Consider the following 23422-nt stretch of genomic DNA (forward strand, 5'->3'; position numbering starts at 1 on the left):
TTAATCAGATTATTTGAATTTTTCCGGGAGTTTTGCGGTGTTCCGTTGTCGGATTGTATTTACGTTTGAGAAATCCGTGCCACTCGACCGGTACCTGTGCTAAATGGAGTGGGCAAGGAACAATTCTGAACGGAACCAACGACTCATCTTGACAAAGGACACTTTGATCAACATTCTGATGAAAGATCAGCCATAGTAAGACCCAATTTACGATGTTATATCATATCTGTTGTGCATGTGAACTGGCCGTGGGCGCCTAGCCGAATCTGCCTGGTAAAAATATCGTGTCCTTTGCTAACGTGGTTAGCTAATAGATTTACATATTGTGTCTTCCCTGTAAAACATTTTAAAAATCTGAAATGGTGGCTTTATTCACAAGACCTGTATCTTTCATCTGGTGTCTTAGACTTGTGATTTAATGATATTTAGATGCTACAAGTTACTTGTGACGCTATGCTAGCTATGCTACTCAGTGGGGTGGAGGGTGGGGGGTGCTACCGGATCAGGGTTGGTGACTCGTGAGAAGTTTAACTGACTTGCCTAGTTAAATAAAGATAAAATAAAAATAAAAAGTATGGTGTGTGTGGCATGCTTACAATGTACAACATAAAACACCAAATAATGCATGAGAGCAGAATTAGCCCGATACCCACTAATTATCAAAATCCAGAAAATAGCTGTTAAATTCTACAACCACCTAAAAGAAAGCGATTCCCAAACCTTCCCTCCGATTACACAGATCCACAAAGAATTAGAAAACTAAGCCAATAATGATAAACTCCCATATCGACTGGGTGAAATACCACAGCAGCAAGATTTGTGACCTGTTGCCACAAGAAAAGAGCAACCAGTGAAGAACAAAACACCAGAGTAAATGCATATATGTTTCCATTGCCAATAAAGCCCTTGAGAGAGAGACACAGGGAGACAGAGAGAGACATACACAGGGAGACAGACAAGGGGAGACAGACAAGGGGAGACAGACAAGGGGAGACAGACAAGGGGAGACAGACAGAAAGAGGTAGAGTATGTACTTACTGTCGGATGACAGAGTCGAGCCACTGGGAGTTGGCTTCCGGGACCTTGAGGCAGGCCAGAGAGCTGGCTTTAATGATGAAATCATTCACACTCAGCTTGATGTTCTGGGCCTTTACCTCCTTGGAAGGAGAGTACAGTAGAGTATTACTTTATTAATCCCAATTTGGGAAATTGTTTTATTTGACACTGGAAATAAATTGGTCTCGCTGTAATCAATGAAAGCAGCTACATTCCTGGCGTTGCATTTCCCCCCAGCTTTAAGATAAAAACAAATACACTGGGTTTTATTGTCTGCTGCCGATGCTTGGCTCAGAGCTGTAGAAAGCTGGATAGAAACCTATGGTCATTGGTGGAAACATGAAATCAGCTGATACAAATGGACCAATAGATTATTTGGGAGGTTGGTGGACAGTAACATATGAAATCAGATTATACTGTATAATAGGCCAATTTGTCTTAATGCTTTTTGTTCTATGTTGCTCTGTCTGTATGCTATGTCTTGCTTGTCCTATGTTGCTCTGCGTGTGCTCACTGCTCAATAATTGTGTATATTGTAATTGTTTTTAATAACCTGCCCAGGGACTGCGGTTGAAAATTAGCCGGCTGGCTAAAACCGGCACTTTTACTGAAACGTTGATTAATGTGCACTGTCCCTGTAAAAATAAATCAACAACTCAATAGAGATTATTTTGGAGGTTGTTATGAACTTGTCAGTTGTTGTGAATTAATTTATTAAATATGCTTCAAAAGGACTCAGTTAAATGAGAAGTTGTTAGGCTTGCCCCTTGTCAGCGATAGCTCTTTTCTTTGGTTATTTGTCATGACTGTGGGTGCTTGTATTTACACATACTTCAGTCCTTTCAAATTTCCTGATGAAGAACTGTGGATCGATTTTGTATCCACCTGAGCACCAATGTATCTCCAAGTAGCATGTTGTTTTTAAATGTGTGTATGCTTCTCCCCTCTGAGAGAACAACAGGAAAACACCTGCATTGCTTGCTGTTTGGGGTTTTAGGCTGGGTTTCTGTACAGCACTTCGAGATATTAGCTGATGTACGAAGGGCTATATAAAATAAACTTGATTTGATTTGAAACAACGGCTGATTCAAAGGGGGTGTGGCGGATTTCAAAACGCTTCTGTGATAGGGAGCCCGTCAGACACACACAAGTATCCTTAGCCTCCTTCTCCTTAGCCTCCTTTCGACTATTGATTATTAATTCATTAACACTCTCCTACATAAGACCACCATTCACCAGTTTCCGGGTCACGGAGGAGTTGGAGAGGACAGACTTTTCCCAGAATCTCACGTCTCTCAGAGGCATGCTAAGAAACTCATCAAGGTGCTGGGGGTCAAGCTGACAGGTAATTTATGTTGATAGAGCCCTCACAAAACCCCCACAAGGTACAGATGGACCCAGGCAACCTCTCTACTAAGGAGTTGGAGTCCTGTCTATTCACAGAGTAAGGGTTAGACAGAGGCAGACTCACAGCGTTGAGCTCCATGCGTAGTTCTAGGACTTGGTCCATGTTGACGTCAACAGACAGGTAGTAGTGGGGAATGGTCTGTTTAGACTGCATCAACCTCTGGGCTATCACCTAGGTAACAACAAGAACAATATCACCTGGACACACAGAACAATGTTTAACATAATGGTGAAGATATCTCTCAGATATGTAGTTAACTGGTGTGTGTACGTGTGTTAACCGGTGTGTGTACGTGTGTTAACCGGTGTGTGTACGTGTGTTAACCGGTGGGTGTACGTGTGTTAACCGGTGGGTGTACGTGTGTTAACCTGTGTGTGTACGTGTGTTAACCGGTGTGTGTACGTGTGTTAACTGGTGTGTGTACGTGTGTTAACTGGTGTGTGTACGTGTGTTAACTGGTGTGTGTACGTGTGTTAGTGCTGAGAGATTGGTGCGTTTTGAGGTCGGTTCAGTTTCGATAATCACAGTTAATCACAATTATTTTAAAACATTAAATGTATTATGAAATAATGACAAAAATATTTGAGTATTTGAAGGAAAATTCCAAAGCCAATCTTTCAGTTGTGTATATTACTTCGTTTTTATTTGATTACTTTATTATATTTAATTCCTTAAAGTCATCATCTCATCAGAGGCAGTATCAGCCTGACAAACATCTAACAGTATCTCTGTGCTACCATACCGTACAGTCTTTAGTCCTCCTATTCACCATACCGTGTAGTCTTTAGTCCTCCTATTCACCATACCGTACAGTCTTTAGTCCTCCTATTCACCATACCGTACAGTCTTTAGTCCTCCTATTCACCATACCGTACAGTCTTTAGTCCTCCTATTCACCATACCGTACAGTCTTTAGTCCTCCTATTCACCATACCGTGTAGTCTTTAGTCCTCCTATTCACCATACCGTACAGTCTTTAGTCCTCCTATTCACCATACCGTACAGTCTTTAGTCCTCCTATTCACCATACTGTAGTCTTTAGTCCTCCTATTCACCATACCGTACAGTCTTTAGTCCTCCTATTCACCATACTGTAGTCTTTAGTCCTCCTATTCACCAGTCTTTAGTCCTCCTATTCGCCAGTCTTTAGTCCTCCTATTCGCCAGTCTTTAGTTCTCCTATTCGCCAGTCTTTAGTCCTCCTATTCACCAGTCTTTAGTCCTCCTATTCACCAGTCTTTAGTCCTCCTATTCACCATACCGTACAGTCTTTAGTCCTCCTATTCACCATACCGTACAGGCTTTAGTCCTCCTATTCACCATACCGTACAGTCTTTAGTCCTCCTATTCACCATACCGTAGACTTCAGTCCTCCTATTCACCATACCGTAGACTTCAGTCCTCCTATTCACCATACTGTAGTCTTCAGTCCTCCTATTCACCATACTGTAGTCTTCAGTCCTCCTATTCACCATACTGTACTCTTCAGTCCTCCTATTCACCATACTGTACTCTTTAGTCCTCCTATTCACCATACTCTACAGTCTTTAGTCCTCCTATTCACCATACTGTAGTCTTTAGTCCTCCTATTCAACATACTGTATTCTTTAGTCCTCCTATTCACCATACTGTAGTGTTTAGTCCTCCTATTCACCAGTCTTTAGTCCTCCTATTCACCATACCGTACAGTCTTTAGTCCTCCTATTCACCATACTGTAGTCTTTAGTCCTCCTATTCACCATACTGTATTCTTTAGTCCTCCTATTCACCATACCGTACAGTCTTTAGTCCTCCTATTCACCATACCGTACAGTCTTTAGTCCTCCTATTCACCATACCGTGTAGTCTTTAGTCCTCCTATTCACCATACCGTACAGTCTTTAGTCCTCCTATTCACCATACCGTACAGTCTTTAGTCCTCCTATTCACCATACTGTTGTCTTTAGTCCTCATATTCACCATACTGTAGTCTTTAGTCCTCCTACTCACCAGTCTTTAGTCTTCCTATTCGCCAGTCTTTAGTCCTCCTATTCGCCAGTCTTTAGTCCTCCTATTCGCCAGTCATTAGTCCTCCTATTCACCAGTCTTTAGTCCTCCTATTCACCATACTGTATTCTTTAGTCCTCCTATTCACCATACCGTACAGTCTTTAGTCCTCCTATTCACCATACCGTACAGACTTTAGTCCTCCTATTCACCATACCGTACAGTCTTTAGTCCTCCAATTCACCATACCGTAGACTTCAGTCCTCCTATTCACCATACTGTACTCTTCAGTCCTCCTATTCAGCATACTGTACTCTTTAGTCCTCCTATTCACCATACTCTACAGTCTTTAGTCCTCCTATTCACCATACCGTACAGTCTTTAGTCCTCCTATTCACCATACTGTAGTCTTCAGTCCTCCTATTCACCATACTGTACTCTTCAGTCCTCCTATTCACCATACTGTACTCTTTAGTCCTCCTATTCACCATACTCTACAGTCTTTAGTCCTCCTATTCACCATACTGTAGTCTTTAGTCCTCCTATTCACCATACTGTATTCTTTAGTCCTCCTATTCACCATACTGTAGTGTTTAGTCCTCCTATTCACCAGTCTTTAGTCCTCCTATTCACCATACCGTACAGTCTTTAGTCCTCCTATTCACCAGTCTTTAGTCCTCCTATTCACCATACTGTAGTCTTTAGTCCTCCTATTCACCATACTGTATTCTTTAGTCCTCCTATTCACCATACCGTACAGTCTTTAGTCCTCCTATTCATCATACCGTACAGTCTTTAGTCCTCCTATTCACCATACCGTGTAGTCTTTAGTCCTCCTATTCACCATACCGTACAGTCTTTAGTCCTCCTATTCACCATACCGTACAGTCTTTAGTCCTCCTATTCACCATACTGTTGTCTTTAGTCCTCCTATTCACCATACTGTAGTCTTTAGTCCTCCTACTCACCAGTCTTTAGTCTTCCTATTCGCCAGTCTTTAGTCCTCCTATTCGCCAGTCTTTAGTCCTCCTATTCGCCAGTCATTAGTCCTCCTATTCACCAGTCTTTAGTCCTCCTATTCACCATACCGTACAGACTTTAGTCCTCCTATTCACCATACCGTACAGACTTTAGTCCTCCTATTCACCATACTGTAGTCTTTAGTCCTCCTATTCACCATACCGTACAGTCTTTAGTCCTCCTATTCACCATACCGTACAGACTTTAGTCCTCCTATTCACCATACCGTACAGTCTTTAGTCCTCCAATTCACCATACCGTAGACTTCAGTCCTCCTATTCACCATACTGTACTCTTCAGTCCTCCTATTCACCATACTGTACTCTTTAGTCCTCCTATTCACCATACTCTACAGTCTTTAGTCCTCCTATTCACCATACCGTACAGTCTTTAGTCCTCCTATTCACCATACTGTAGTCTTTAGTCCTCCTATTCACCATACTGTATTCTTTAGTCCTCCTATTCACCATACTGTAGTGTTTAGTCCTCCTATTCACCATACTCTACAGTCTTTAGTCCTATTCACCAGTCTTTAGTCCTCCTATTCACAATACCGTACAGTCTTTAGTCCTCCTATTCACCAGTCTTTAGTGCTCCTATTCACCATACTGTAGTCTTTAGTCCTCCTATTCACCATACTGTATTCTTTAGTCCTCCTACTCACTATACTGTATTCTTTAGTCCTCCTATTCACCATACTGTATTCTTTAGTCCTCCTATTCACCATACTGTAGTCTTTAGTCCTCCTATTCACCATACTGTAGTCTTTAGTCCTCCTATTCACCATACTGTAGTCTTTAGTCCTCCTATTCACCATACTGTAGTGTTTAGTCCTCCTATTCACCATACTCTACAGTCTTTAGTCCTCCTATTCACCAGTCTTTAGTCCTCCTATTCACCATACCGTACAGTCTTTAGTCCTCCTATTCACCATACTGTAGTCTTTAGTCCTCCTATTCACCATACTGTAGTCTTTAGTCCTCCTATTCACCATACTGTAGTCTTTAGTCCTCCTATTCACCATACTGTAGTCTTTAGTCCTCCTATTCACCATACCGTACAGTCTTTAGTCCTCCTATTCACCATACCGTACAGTCTTTAGTCCTCCTATTCACCATACTGTAGTCTTTAGTCCTCCTATTCACCATACTGTAGTCTTTAGTCCTCCTATTCACCATACTGTATTCTTTAGTCCTCCTATTCACCATACTGTAGTCTTTAGTCCTCCTATTCACCATACCGTACAGTCTTTAGTCCTCCTATTCACCGTACCGTACAGTCTTTAGTCGTCCTATTCACCATACCGTACAGTCTTTAGTCCTCCTATTCACCATACTGTAGTCTTTAGTCCTCCTATTCACCAAACCGTAGTCTTTAGTCCTCCTATTCACCATACTGTAGTCTTTAGTCCTCCTATTCACCATACTGTAGTCTTTAGTCCTCCTATTCACCATACTGTAGTCTTTAGTCCTCCTATTCACCATACTGTAGTCTTTAGTCCTCCTATTCACCATACCGTAGTCTTTAGTCCTCCTATTCACCATACCGTAGTCTTTAGTCCTCCTATTCACCAGTCTTTAGTCCTCCTATTCACCATACTGTAGTCTTTAGTCCTCCTATTCACCATACTGTAGTCTTTAGTCCTCCTATTCACCATACCGTAGTCTTTAGTCCTCCTATTCACCATACTGTACTACAGCGCTTCAGCCCAGCGTCCCACATAGTTCTTGACTTAATTTCTCTCTAGAGAAATGGCGCATTGGGCTCACAATTCTTTTCTACTAAATTGTATTCAAGTAATTGAACCGACATCGTTTAATCGCTCAGGACTAGTGTGTGTGTGTGTGTTACCCTGCGGATGTTGCTGATAGGAACGTCAGTGAAGGTGCCTGTTGGCGCGGCAACACCCGGGGCAGGTGTAGGGGCGTGGCTAGCCGGGGAAGGTGGCGCTGCAGCAACAGGAACCTACAGAAAACCAAACCTGTCTTAACTGAACATTGCATCAGAAAACCAATCCAGTCTAGACTGAACATTGCATCAGATGTGTCTACAGACAATGTTTTATACTAAATATGTATCAATGGTAAGTAGAAAAAACAAAACACTGAAGAACATCTAGGATAAACACAGTAAAGTTGGGGTGACTTACAGCAGGAACAGCCTTGGGGGGGACGAAGGTCTCAATGTCTTTCCTGGTGACTCGACCATCAGGACCAGAGCCTGAAACACACACGAAACATGTGTCAGAGAGAGGAAGGTGTGAGTGTGAGTGTGTGTGTGTGTGTGTGTACACTCACCGCTGACCTGGGCCAGGTCAATGCCCTTCTCGGCAGCGAGCTTCTTGGCTAGCGGGCTGGCGAAGACACGGCCTTTCCTCGGGGTTGCCGGGGCCACATGAGCTGGGCTAGCTGCTGCAGGAGTGGAGGCTACAACCTAGAAGACACACAGTGTTGTTGCCTTGTGTCGATATCAGTTGATGTTCTGTTATTCTCTAGTCTGTCAGAGAAATATCTGGAAAATGTAGCAAGATCTCTAACAACGCTAGCTAACAAGTTATAATACACGATCTAACAACGCTAGCTAACACGTTATAATACACGATCTAACAACGCTAGCTAACACGTTATAATACAAGATCTAACAACGCTAGCTAACACGTTATAATACACGATCTAACAACGCTAGCTAACACGTTATAATACAAGATCTCTAACAACGCTAGCTAACACGTTATAATACAAGATCTAACACGTTATAATACAAGATCTCTAACAACGCTAGTTAACAAGTTATAATACAAGATCTAACACGTTATAATACAAGATCTCTAACAACGCTAGTTAACACGTTATAATACAAGATCTCTAACAACGCTAGCTAACACGTTATAATACAAGATCTAACAACGCTAGCTAACACGTTATAATACAAGATCTAACAACGCTAGATAACACGTTATAATACAAGATCTAACAATGCTAGATAACACGTTATAATACAAGATCTAACACGTTATAATACAAGATCTAACACGTTATAATACAAGATCTCTAACAACGCTAGTTAACACGTTATAATACAAGATCTAACACGTTATAATACAAGATCTCTAACAACGCTAGTTAACACGTTATAATACAAGATCTAACAACGCTAGCTAACACGTTATAATACAAGATCTAACAACGCTAGATAACACGTTATAATACAAGATCTAACAATGCTAGATAACACGTTATAATACAAGATCTAACACGTTATAATACAAGATCTAACAACGCTAGCTAACAAGTTATAATACAAGATCTAACAATGCTAGATAACAAGTTATAATACAAGATCGAACAACGCTAGCTAACACGTTATAATACAAGATCGAACAACGCTAGCTAACAAGTTATAATACAAGATCTAACAACGCTAGCTAACACGTTATAATACAAGATCTCTAACAACGCTAGCTAACACGTTATAATACAAGATCTCTAACAACGCTAGCTAACACGTTATAATACAAGATCTCTAACAACGCTAGCTAACACGTTATAATACCAGATCTAACAACGCTAGCTAACACGTTATAATACCAGATCTAACAACGCTAGCTAACACGTTATAATACAAGATCTCTAACAACGCTAGCTAACAAGTTATAGTACAAGATCTCTAACAACGCTAGCTAACAAGTTATAATACAAGATCGAACAACGCCAGCTACACATTCATATTGAGTATTGTGTTGAGCAGGCGATATGGACACATCCATATTGAGTAGAGCAGGGTGATACAGACACACATCCATATTGAGTAGAGCTGGGTGATACAGACACACATCCATATTGAGTAGAGCAGGGTGATACAGACACATCCATATTGAGTAGAGCAGGGTGATACAGACACACATCCATATTGAGTAGAGCAGGGTGATACAGACACACATCCATATTGAGTAGAGCAGGGTGATACAGACACACATCCATATTGAGTAGAGCTGGGTGATACAGACACATCCATATTGAGTAGAGCAGGGTGATACAGACACACATCCATATTGAGTAGAGCAGGGTGATACAGACACACATCCATATTGAGTAGAGCTGGGTGATACAGACACATCCATATTGAGTAGAGCTGGGTGATACAGACACACATCCATATTGAGTAGAGCTGGGTGATACAGACACACATCCATATTGAGTAGAGCTGGGTGATACAGACACACATCCATATTGAGTAGAGCAGGGTGATACAGACACACATCCATATTGAGTAGAGCTGGGTGATACAGACACACATCCATATTGAGTAGAGCAGGGTGATACAGACACACATCCATATTGAGTAGAGCAGGGTGATACAGACACATCCATATTGAGTAGAGCTGGGTGATACAGACACACATCCATATTGAGTAGAGCAGGGTGATACAGACACACATCTATATTGAGTAGAGCAGGGTGATACAGACACACATCCATATTGAGTAGAGCAGGGTGATACAGACACATCCATATTGAGTAGAGCAGGGTGATACAGACACACATCCATATTGAGTAGAGCAGGGTGATACAGACACACATCCATATTGAGTAGAGCAGGGTGATACAGACACACATCCATATTGAGTAGAGCAGGGTGATACAGACACACATCCATATTGAGTAGAGCAGGGTGATACAGACACACATCCATATTGAGTAGAGCTGGGTGATACAGACACACATCCATATTGAGTAGAGCTGGGTGATACAGACACATCCATATTGAGTAGAGCAGGGTGATACAGACACACATCCATATTGAGTAGAGCAGGGTGATACAGACACACATCCATATTGAGTAGAGCTGGGTGATACAGACACACATCCATATTGAGTAGAGCAGGGTGATACAGACACATCCATATTGAGTAGAGCAGGGTGATACAGACACACATCCATATTGAGTAGAGCTGGGTGATACAGACACACATCCATATTGAGTAGAGCAGGGTGATACAGACACACATCCATATTGAGTAGAGCAGGGTGATACGGACACACATCCATATTGAGTAGAGCAGGGTGATACAGACACATCCATATTGTGTAGAGCTGGGTGATACAGACACATCCATATTGAGTAGAGCTGGGTGATACAGACACACATCCATATTGAGTAGAGCTGGGTGATACAGACACACATCCATATTGAGTAGAGCAGGGTGATACAGACACACATCCATATTGAGTAGAGCAGGGTGATACAGACACACATCCATATTGAGTAGAGCTGGGTGATACAGACACATCCATATTGAGTAGAGCAGGGTGATACAGACACATCCATATTGTGTAGAGCTGGGTGATACAGACACATCCATATTGAGTAGAGCTGGGTGATACAGACACACATCCATATTGAGTAGAGCTGGGTGATACAGACACACATCCATATTGAGTAGAGCAGGGTGATACAGACACACATCCACATTGAGTAGAGCAGGGTGATACAGACACACATCCATATTGAGTAGAGCTGGGTGATACAGACACATCCATATTGAGTAGAGCTGGGTGATACAGACACACATCCATATTGAGTAGAGCAGGGTGATACAGACACACATCCATATTGAGTAGAGCAGGGTGATACAGACACACATCCATATTGAGTAGAGCTGGGTGATACAGACACACATCCATATTGAGTAGAGCAGGGTGATACAGACACACATCCATATTGAGTAGAGCAGGGTGATACAGACACACATCCATATTGAGTAGAGCTGGGTGATACAGACACACATCCATATTGAGTAGAGCAGGGTGATAGACACACATCCATATTGAGTAGAGCAGGGTGATACAGACACACATCCATATTGAGTAGAGCAGGGTGATACAGACACACATCCATATTGAGTAGAGCAGGGTGATACAGACACACATCCATATTGAGTAGAGCAGGGTGATACAGACACACATCCATATTGAGTAGAGCAGGGTGATACAGACACACATCCATATTGAGTAGAGCAGGGTGATACGGACACACATCCATATTGTGTAGAGCTGGGTGATACAGACACACATCCATATTGAGTAGAGCAGGGTGATACAGACACATCCATATTGAGTAGAGCTGGGTGATACAGACACACATCCATATTGAGTAGAGCTGGGTGATACAGACACACATCCATATTGTGTAGAGCAGGGTGATACAGACACACATCCATATTGAGTAGAGCAGGGTGATACAGACACACATCCATATTGAGTAGAGCAGGGTGATACAGACACACATCCATATTGAGTAGAGCAGGGTGATACAGACACACATCCATATTGAGTAGAGCAGGGTGATACAGACACACATCCATATTGAGTAGAGCTGGGTGATACAGACACACATCCATATTGAGTAGAGCTGGGTGATACAGACACACATCCATATTGTGTAGAGCTGGGTGATACAGACACACATCCATATTGAGTAGAGCTGGGTGATACAGACACACATCCATATTGAGTAGAGCAGGGTGATACAGACACACATCCATATTGAGTAGAGCAGGGTGATACAGACACACATCCATATTGAGTAGAGCAGGGTGATACAGACACACATCCATATTGAGTAGAGCTGGGTGATACAGACACACATCCATATTGAGTAGAGCTGGGTGATACAGACACATCCATATTGAGTAGAGCTGGGTGATACAGACACACATCCATATTGAGTAGAGCAGGGTGATACAGACACACATCCATATTGAGTAGAGCAGGGTGATACAGACACACATCCATATTGAGTAGAGCTGGGTGATACAGACACACATCCATATTGAGTAGAGCTGGGTGATACAGACACACATCCATATTGAGTAGAGCAGGGTGATACAGACACACATCCATATTGAGTAGAGCTGGGTGATACAGACACACATCCATATTGAGTAGAGCTGGGTGATACAGACACACATCCATATTGAGTAGAGCAGGGTGATACAGACACACATCCATATTGAGTAGAGCAGGGTGATACAGACACACATCCATATTGTGTAGAGCAGGGTGATACAGACACATCCATATTGAGTAGAGCTGGGTGATACAGACACACATCCATATTGAGTAGAGCAGGGTGATACAGACACACATCCATATTGAGTAGAGCAGGGTGATACAGACACACATCCATATTGAGTAGAGCAGGGTGATACAGACACACATCCATATTGAGTAGAGCAGGGTGATACAGACACACATCCATATTGAGTAGAGCAGGGTGATACAGACACACATCCATATTGAGTAGAGCAGGGTGATACAGACACACATCCATATTGAGTAGAGCAGGGTGATACAGACACACATCCATATTGAGTAGAGCAGGGTGATACGGACACACATCCATATTGAGTAGAGCAGGGTGATACAGACACACATCCATATTGAGTAGAGCAGGGTGATACAGACACACATCCATATTGAGTAGAGCAGGGTGATACGGACACACATCCATATTGAGTAGAGCTGGGTGATACAGACACACATCCATATTGAGTAGAGCTGGGTGATACGGACACACATCCATATTGAGTAGAGCAGGGTGATACAGACACACATCCATATTGAGTAGAGCTGGGTGATACAGACACACATCCATATTGAGTAGAGCAGGGTGATACAGACACACATCCATATTGAGTAGAGCAGGGTGATACAGACACACATCCATATTGAGTAGAGCTGGGTGATACAGACACACATCCATATTGAGTAGAGCAGGGTGATACAGACACACATCCATATTGAGTAGAGCAGGGTGATACAGACACACATCCATATTGAGTAGAGCAGGGTGATACAGACACACATCCATATTGAGTAGAGCAGGGTGATACAGACACACATCCATATTGAGTAGAGCAGGGTGATACAGACACACATCCATATTGAGTAGAGCAGGGTGATACAGACACACATCCATATTGAGTAGAGCAGGGTGATACAGACACACATCCATATTGAGTAGAGCTGGGTGATACGGACACACATCCATATTGAGTAGAGCAGGGTGATACAGACACACATCCATATTGAGTAGAGCTGGGTGATACAGACACATCCATATTGAGTAGAGCAGGGTGATACAGACACACATCCATATTGAGTAGAGCTGGGTGATACAGACACACATCCATATTGAGTAGAGCTGGGTGATACAGACACATCCATATTGAGTAGAGCAGGGTGATACAGACACACATCCATATTGAGTAGAGCAGGGTGATACAGACACACATCCATATTGAGTAGAGCAGGGTGATACAGACACACATCCATATTGAGTAGAGCAGGGTGATACAGACACACATCCATATTGAGTAGAGCTGGGTGATACAGACACATCCATATTGAGTAGAGCAGGGTGATACAGACACACATCCATATTGAGTAGAGCTGGGTGATACAGACACACATCCATATTGAGTAGAGCTGGGTGATACAGACACATCCATATTGAGTAGAGCAGGGTGATACAGACACACATCCATATTGAGTAGAGCAGGGTGATACAGACACACATCCATATTGAGTAGAGCAGGGTGATACAGACACACATCCATATTGAGTAGAGCAGGGTGATACAGACACACATCCATATTGAGTAGAGCAGGGTGATACAGACACACATCCATATTGAGTAGAGCTGGGTGATACAGACACACATCCATATTGAGTAGAGCAGGGTGATACAGACACACATCCATATTGAGTAGAGCAGGGTGATACAGACACACATCCATATTGAGTAGAGCAGGGTGATACAGACACACATCCATATTGAGTAGAGCAGGGTGATACAGACACACATCCATATTGAGTAGAGCAGGGTGATACAGACACACATCCATATTGAGTAGAGCAGGGTGATACAGACACACATCCATATTGAGTAGAGCTGGGTGATACAGACACACATCCATATTGAGTAGAGCAGGGTGATACGGACACACATCCATATTGAGTAGAGCAGGGTGATACAGACACACATCCATATTGAGTAGAGCTGGGTGATACAGACACACATCCATATTGAGTAGAGCTGGGTGATACAGACACACATCCATATTGAGTAGAGCTGGGTGATACAGACACACATCCATATTGAGTAGAGCAGGGTGATACAGACACATCCATATTGAGTAGAGCAGGGTGATACAGACACACATCCATATTGTGTAGAGCTGGGTGATACGGACACACATCCATATTGAGTAGAGCAGGGTGATACAGACACACATCCATATTGAGTAGAGCTGGGTGATACAGACACATCCATATTGTGTAGAGCAGGGTGATACAGACACACATCCATATTGTGTAGAGCTGGGTGATACGGACACACATCCATATTGAGTAGAGCTGGGTGATACAGACACACATCCATATTGAGTAGAGCTGGGTGATACAGACACACATCCATATTGTGTAGAGCTGGGTGATACAGACACACATCCATATTGTGTAGAGCAGGGTGATACGGACACACATCCATATTGAGTAGAGCTGGGTGATACAGACACACATCCATATTGAGTAGAGCAGGGTGATACAGACACACATCCATATTGAGTAGAGCAGGGTGATACAGACACACATCCATATTGAGTAGAGCTGGGTGATACAGACACACATCCATATTGAGTAGAGCAGGGTGATACAGACACACATCCATATTGAGTAGAGCTGGGTGATACAGACACACATCCATATTGAGTAGAGCAGGGTGATACAGACACACATCCATATTGTGTAGAGCTGGGTGATACGGACACACATCCATATTGTGTAGAGCTGGGTGATACAGACACACATCCATATTGTGTAGAGCTGGGTGATACAGACACACATCCATATTGAGTAGAGCAGGGTGATACAGACACACATCCATATTGAGTAGAGCTGGGTGATACAGACACACATCCATATTGAGTAGAGCAGGGTGATACAGACACACATCCATATTGAGTAGAGCAGGGTGATACAGACACACATCCATATTGAGTAGAGCAGGGTGATACAGACACACATCCATATTGAGTAGAGCTGGGTGATACGGACACACATCCATATTGTGTAGAGCTGGGTGATACAGACACACATCCATATTGTGTAGAGCTGGGTGATACAGACACACATCCATATTGAGTAGAGCAGGGTGATACAGACACACATCCATATTGAGTAGAGCTGGGTGATACAGACACACATCCATATTGAGTAGAGCAGGGTGATACAGACACACATCCATATTGAGTAGAGCAGGGTGATACAGACACACATCCATATTGAGTAGAGCAGGGTTATACAGACACACATCCATATTGAGTAGAGCAGGGTGATACGGACACACATCCATATTGAGTAGAGCTGGGTGATACAGACACACATCCATATTGAGTAGAGCAGGGTGATACAGACACACATCCATATTGAGTAGAGCAGGGTGATACAGACACACATCCATATTGAGTAGAGCTGGGTGATACAGACACACATCCATATTGAGTAGAGCAGGGTGATACAGACACACATCCATATTGTGTAGACCTGGGTGATACGGACACACATCCATATTGAGTAGAGCAGGGTGATACAGACACACATCCATATTGAGTAGAGCTGGGTGATACAGACACACATCCATATTGAGTAGAGCAGGGTGATACAGACACACATCCATATTGAGTAGAGCAGGGTGATACAGACACACATCCATATTGAGTAGAGCAGGGTGATACAGACACACATCCATATTGAGTAGAGCAGGGTGATACAGACACACATCCATATTGAGTAGAGCAGGGTGATACAGACACACATCCATATTGTGTAGAGCTGGGTGATACGGACACACATCCATATTGAGTAGAGCTGGGTGATACGGACACATCCATATTGAGTAGAGCTGGGTGATACAGACACACATCCATATTGAGTAGAGCAGGGTGATACAGACACATCCATATTGAGTAGAGCTGGGTGATACAGACACACATCCATATTGAGTAGAGCTGGGTGATACAGACACACATCCATATTGAGTAGAGCAGGGTGATACAGACACACATCCATATTGAGTAGAGCTGGGTGATACAGACACACATCCATATTGAGTAGAGCTGGGTGATACAGACACATCCATATTGAGTAGAGCTGGGTGATACAGACACACATCCATATTGAGTAGAGCAGGGTGATACAGACACATCCATATTGAGTAGAGCAGGGTGATACAGACACACATCCATATTGAGTAGAGCAGGGTGATACAGACACACATCCATATTGAGTAGAGCTGGGTGATACAGACACACATCCATATTGAGTAGAGCTGGGTGATACAGACACATCCATATTGAGTAGAGCTGGGTGATACAGACACATCCATATTGAGTAGAGCTGGGTGATACAGACACACATCCATATTGAGTAGAGCTGGGTGATACAGACACACATCCATATTGAGTAGAGCTGGGTGATACAGACACATCCATATTGAGTAGAGCTGGGTGATACAGACACACATCCATATTGAGTAGAGCTGGGTGATACAGACACACATCCATATTGAGTAGAGCAGGGTGATACAGACACACATCCATATTGAGTAGAGCAGGGTGATACAGACACACATCCATATTGAGTAGAGCAGGGTGATACAGACACACATCCATATTACGTAGAGCTGGGTGATACAGACACACATCCATATTGAGTAGAGCAGGGTGATACAGACACACATCCATATTGAGTAGAGCTGGGTGATACAGACACACATCCATATTGAGTAGAGCAGGGTGATACAGACACACATCCATATTGAGTAGAGCAGGGTGATACAGACACACATCCATATTGAGTAGAGCTGGGTGATACAGACACATCCATATTGAGTAGAGCAGGGTGATACAGACACACATCCATATTGAGTAGAGCAGGGTGATACAGACACACATCCATATTGAGTAGAGCAGGGTGATACAGACACATCCATATTGAGTAGAGCAGGGTGATACAGACACACATCCATATTGAGTAGAGCAGGGTGATACAGACACATCCATATTGAGTAGAGCAGGGTGATACAGACACACATCCATATTGAGTAGAGCAGGGTGATACAGACACACATCCATATTGAGTAGAGCTGGGTGATACAGACACACATCCATATTGAGTAGAGCAGGGTGATACAGACACACATCCATATTGAGTAGAGCAGGGTGATACAGACACACATCCATATTGAGTAGAGCAGGGTGATACAGACACACATCCATATTGAGTAGAGCAGGGTGATACAGACACACATCCATATTGAGTAGAGCAGGGTGATACAGACACACATCCATATTGAGTAGAGCAGGGTGATACAGACACACATCCATATTGAGTAGAGCTGGGTGATACAGACACACATCCATATTGAGTAGAGCAGGGTGATACGGACACACATCCATATTGAGTAGAGCAGGGTGATACAGACACACATCCATATTGAGTAGAGCTGGGTGATACAGACACACATCCATATTGAGTAGAGCTGGGTGATACAGACACACATCCATATTGAGTAGAGCTGGGTGATACAGACACACATCCATATTGAGTAGAGCAGGGTGATACAGACACATCCATATTGAGTAGAGCAGGGTGATACAGACACACATCCATATTGTGTAGAGCTGGGTGTACGGAAAATCCATATTAGAGGGTGATACAGACACACATCCATATTGAGTAGAGCTGGGTGATACAGACACATCCATATTGTGTAGAGCTGGGTGATACAGACACACATCCATATTGAGTAGAGCTGGGTGATACGGACACACATCCATATTGAGTAGAGCTGGGTGATACAGACACACATCCATATTGAGTAGAGCAGGGTGATACAGACACACATCCATATTGAGTAGAGCAGGGTGATACAGACACACATCCATATTGAGTAGAGCTGGGTGATACGGACACACATCCATATTGAGTAGAGCTGGGTGATACAGACACACATCCATATTGAGTAGAGCTGGGTGATACAGACACACATCCATATTGAGTAGAGCAGGGTGATACAGACACACATCCATATTGTGTAGAGCTGACACACATCCATATTGATGTAGAGCTGGGTGATACGGACACACATCCATATTGTGTAGAGCTGGGTGATACAGACACACATCCATATTGTGTAGAGCTGGGTGATACAGACACACATCCATATTGAGTAGAGCAGGGTGATACAGACACACATCCATATTGAGTAGAGCTGGGTGATACAGACACACATCCATATTGAGTAGAGCAGGGTGATACAGACACACATCCATATTGAGTAGAGCAGGGTGATACAGACACACATCCATATTGAGTAGAGCAGGGTGATACAGACACACATCCATATTACGTAGAGCTGGGTGATACAGACACACATCCATATTGAGTAGAGCAGGGTGATACAGACACACATCCATATTGAGTAGAGCTGGGTGATACAGACACACATCCATATTGAGTAGAGCAGGGTGATACAGACACACATCCATATTGAGTAGAGCAGGGTGATACAGACACACATCCATATTGAGTAGAGCTGGGTGATACAGACACATCCATATTGAGTAGAGCAGGGTGATACAGACACACATCCATATTGAGTAGAGCAGGGTGATACAGACACACATCCATATTGAGTAGAGCAGGGTGATACAGACACATCCATATTGAGTAGAGCAGGGTGATACAGACACACATCCATATTGAGTAGAGCAGGGTGATACAGACACATCCATATTGAGTAGAGCAGGGTGATACAGACACACATCCATATTGAGTAGAGCAGGGTGATACAGACACACATCCATATTGAGTAGAGCTGGGTGATACAGACACACATCCATATTGAGTAGAGCAGGGTGATACAGACACACATCCATATTGAGTAGAGCAGGGTGATACAGACACACATCCATATTGAGTAGAGCAGGGTGATACAGACACACATCCATATTGAGTAGAGCAGGGTGATACGGACACACATCCATATTGAGTAGAGCTGGGTGATACAGACACACATCCATATTGAGTAGAGCTGGGTGATACAGACACACATCCATATTGAGTAGAGCTGGGTGATACAGACACACATCCATATTGAGTAGAGCAGGGTGATACAGACACACATCCATATTGAGTAGAGCAGGGTGATACAGACACACATCCATATTGAGTAGAGCAGGGTGATACAGACACACATCCATATTGAGTAGAGCAGGGTGATACAGACACACATCCATATTGAGTAGAGCTGGGTGATACAGACACATCCATATTGAGTAGAGCTGGGTGATACAGACACACATCCATATTGAGTAGAGCAGGGTGATACAGACACACATCCATATTGAGTAGAGCAGGGTGATACGGACACACATCCATATTGAGTAGAGCTGGGTGATACAGACACATCCATATTGAGTAGAGCTGGGTGATACAGACACACATCCATATTGTGTAGAGCTGGGTGATACAGACACACATCCATATTGAGTAGAGCAGGGTGATACAGACACACATCCATATTGAGTAGAGCAGGGTGATACAGACACACATCCATATTGAGTAGAGCAGGGTGATACAGACACACATCCATATTGAGTAGAGCTGGGTGATACAGACACACATCCATATTGAGTAGAGCTGGGTGATACGGACACACATCCATATTGTGTAGAGCTGGGTGATACAGACACATCCATATTGAGTAGAGCAGGGTGATACAGACACATCCATATTGAGTAGAGCAGGGTGATACAGACACACATCCATATTGAGTAGAGCAGGGTGATACAGACACACATCCATATTGAGTAGAGCAGGGTGATACAGACACACATCCATATTGAGTAGAGCTGGGTGATACAGACACATCCATATTGAGTAGAGCAGGGTGATACAGACACACATCCATATTGAGTAGAGCAGGGTGATACGGACACACATCCATATTGAGTAGAGCAGGGTGATACAGACACACATCCATATTGAGTAGAGCTGGGTGATACGGACACACATCCATATTGAGTAGAGCTGGGTGATACGGACACACATCCATATTGAGTAGAGCTGGGTGATACGGACACACATCCATATTGTGTAGAGCTGGGTGATACAGACACACATCCATATTGAGTAGAGCTGGGTGATACAGACACACATCCATATTGAGTAGAGCTGGGTGATACAGACACACATCCATATTGAGTAGAGCTGGGTGATACAGACACACATCCATATTGAGTAGAGCTGGGTGATACGGACACACATCCATATTGAGTAGAGCAGGGTGATACGGACACATCCATATTGTGTAGAGCTGGGTGATACGGACACACATCCATATTGAGTAGAGCTGGGTGATACGGACACATCCATATTGTGTAGAGCTGGGTGATACGGACACACATCCATATTGAGTAGAGCAGGGTGATACAGACACACATCCATATTGAGTAGAGCTGGGTGATACAGACACACATCCATATTGAGTAGAGCTGGGTGATACAGACACACATCCATATTGAGTAGAGCTGGGTGATACAGACACACATCCATATTGAGTAGAGCTGGGTGATACAGACACATATCCATATTGAGTAGAGCTGGGTGATACGGACACACATCCATATTGAGTAGAGCTGGGTGATACAGACACACATCCATATTGAGTAGAGCTGGGTGATACGGACACACATCCATATTGTGTAGAGCTGGGTGATACAGACACACATCCATATTGAGTAGAGCTGGGTGATACAGACACACATCCATATTGAGTAGAGCTGGGTGATACAGACACACATCCATATTGAGTAGAGCTGGGTGATACAGACACACATCCATATTGAGTAGAGCTGGGTGATACGGACACACATCCATATTGAGTAGAGCTGGGTGATACGGACACACATCCATATTGAGTAGAGCAGGGTGATACAGACACACATCCATATTGAGTAGAGCAGGGTGATACAGACACACATCCATATTGAGTAGAGCAGGGTGATACAGACACACATCCATATTGAGTAGAGCTGGGTGATACAGACACACATCCATATTGAGTAGAGCTGGGTGATACAGACACATCCATATTGAGTAGAGCTGGGTGATACAGACACACATCCATATTGAGTAGAGCAGGGTGATACAGACACACATCCATATTGAGTAGAGCAGGGTGATACAGACACACATCCATATTGAGTAGAGCTGGGTGATAGACACACATCCATATTGAGTAGAGCTGGGTGATACAGACACATCCATATTGAGTAGAGCTGGGTGATACAGACACACATCCATATTGAGTAGAGCAGGGTGATACAGACACACATCCATATTGTGTAGAGCTGGGTGATACAGACACACATCCATATTGAGTAGAGCTGGGTGATACGGACACACATCCATATTGAGTAGAGCAGGGTGATACAGACACACATCCATATTGAGTAGAGCAGGGTGATACAGACACACATCCATATTGAGTAGAGCAGGGTGATACAGACACACATCCATATTGAGTAGAGCAGGGTGATACGGACACACATCCATATTGAGTAGAGCTGGGTGATACAGACACATCCATATTGAGTAGAGCTGGGTGATACAGACACACATCCATATTGTGTAGAGCTGGGTGATACAGACACACATCCATATTGAGTAGAGCAGGGTGATACAGACACACATCCATATTGAGTAGAGCAGGGTGATACAGACACACATCCATATTGAGTAGAGCAGGGTGATACAGACACACATCCATATTGAGTAGAGCTGGGTGATACAGACACACATCCATATTGAGTAGAGCTGGGTGATACGGACACACATCCATATTGTGTAGAGCTGGGTGATACAGACACATCCATATTGAGTAGAGCAGGGTGATACAGACACATCCATATTGAGTAGAGCAGGGTGATACAGACACACATCCATATTGAGTAGAGCAGGGTGATACAGACACACATCCATATTGAGTAGAGCAGGGTGATACAGACACACATCCATATTGAGTAGAGCTGGGTGATACAGACACATCCATATTGAGTAGAGCAGGGTGATACAGACATACATCCATATTGAGTAGAGCAGGGTGATACGGACACACATCCATATTGAGTAGAGCAGGGTGATACAGACACACATCCATATTGAGTAGAGCAGGGTGATACAGACACACATCCATATTGAGTAGAGCTGGGTGATACGGACACACATCCATATTGAGTAGAGCTGGGTGATACGGACACACATCCATATTGAGTAGAGCTGGGTGATACGGACACACATCCATATTGTGTAGAGCTGGGTGATACAGACACACATCCATATTGAGTAGAGCTGGGTGATACAGACACACATCCATATTGAGTAGAGCTGGGTGATACAGACACACATCCATATTGAGTAGAGCTGGGTGATACGGACACACATCCATATTGAGTAGAGCAGGGTGATACGGACACATCCATATTGTGTAGAGCTGGGTGATACGGACACACATCCATATTGAGTAGAGCTGGGTGATACGGACACATCCATATTGTGTAGAGCTGGGTGATACGGACACACATCCATATTGAGTAGAGCAGGGTGATACAGACACACATCCATATTGAGTAGAGCAGGGTGATACAGACACACATCCATATTGAGTAGAGCAGGGTGATACAGACACACATCCATATTGAGTAGAGCTGGGTGATACAGACACACATCCATATTGAGTAGAGCTGGGTGATACGGACACACATCCATATTGAGTAGAGCAGGGTGATACAGACACACATCCATATTGAGTAGAGCTGGGTGATACA

General features: G+C 43.4%; 1 protein-coding gene across 1 annotated transcript in view; it reads right to left on the reverse strand.

The window, feature by feature from the left end:
• Positions 1-23422, reverse strand: part of LOC139551668 (dihydrolipoyllysine-residue acetyltransferase component of pyruvate dehydrogenase complex, mitochondrial-like) — a gene marked incomplete in the record, with an annotated part of 61333 nt that overhangs the window by 15456 nt on the left and 22455 nt on the right. Inside the window, 5 exon segments of the mRNA XM_071362949.1 lie at positions 1039-1157; positions 2528-2635; positions 7321-7434; positions 7619-7689; positions 7767-7902. Of these exon segments, the coding sequence (XP_071219050.1) occupies positions 1039-1157; positions 2528-2635; positions 7321-7434; positions 7619-7689; positions 7767-7902 (548 nt within the window).

This window comes from Salvelinus alpinus, chromosome 24 (assembly GCF_045679555.1).
Source record: "Salvelinus alpinus chromosome 24, SLU_Salpinus.1, whole genome shotgun sequence".
Lineage (NCBI taxonomy): Eukaryota > Metazoa > Chordata > Actinopteri > Salmoniformes > Salmonidae > Salvelinus > Salvelinus alpinus.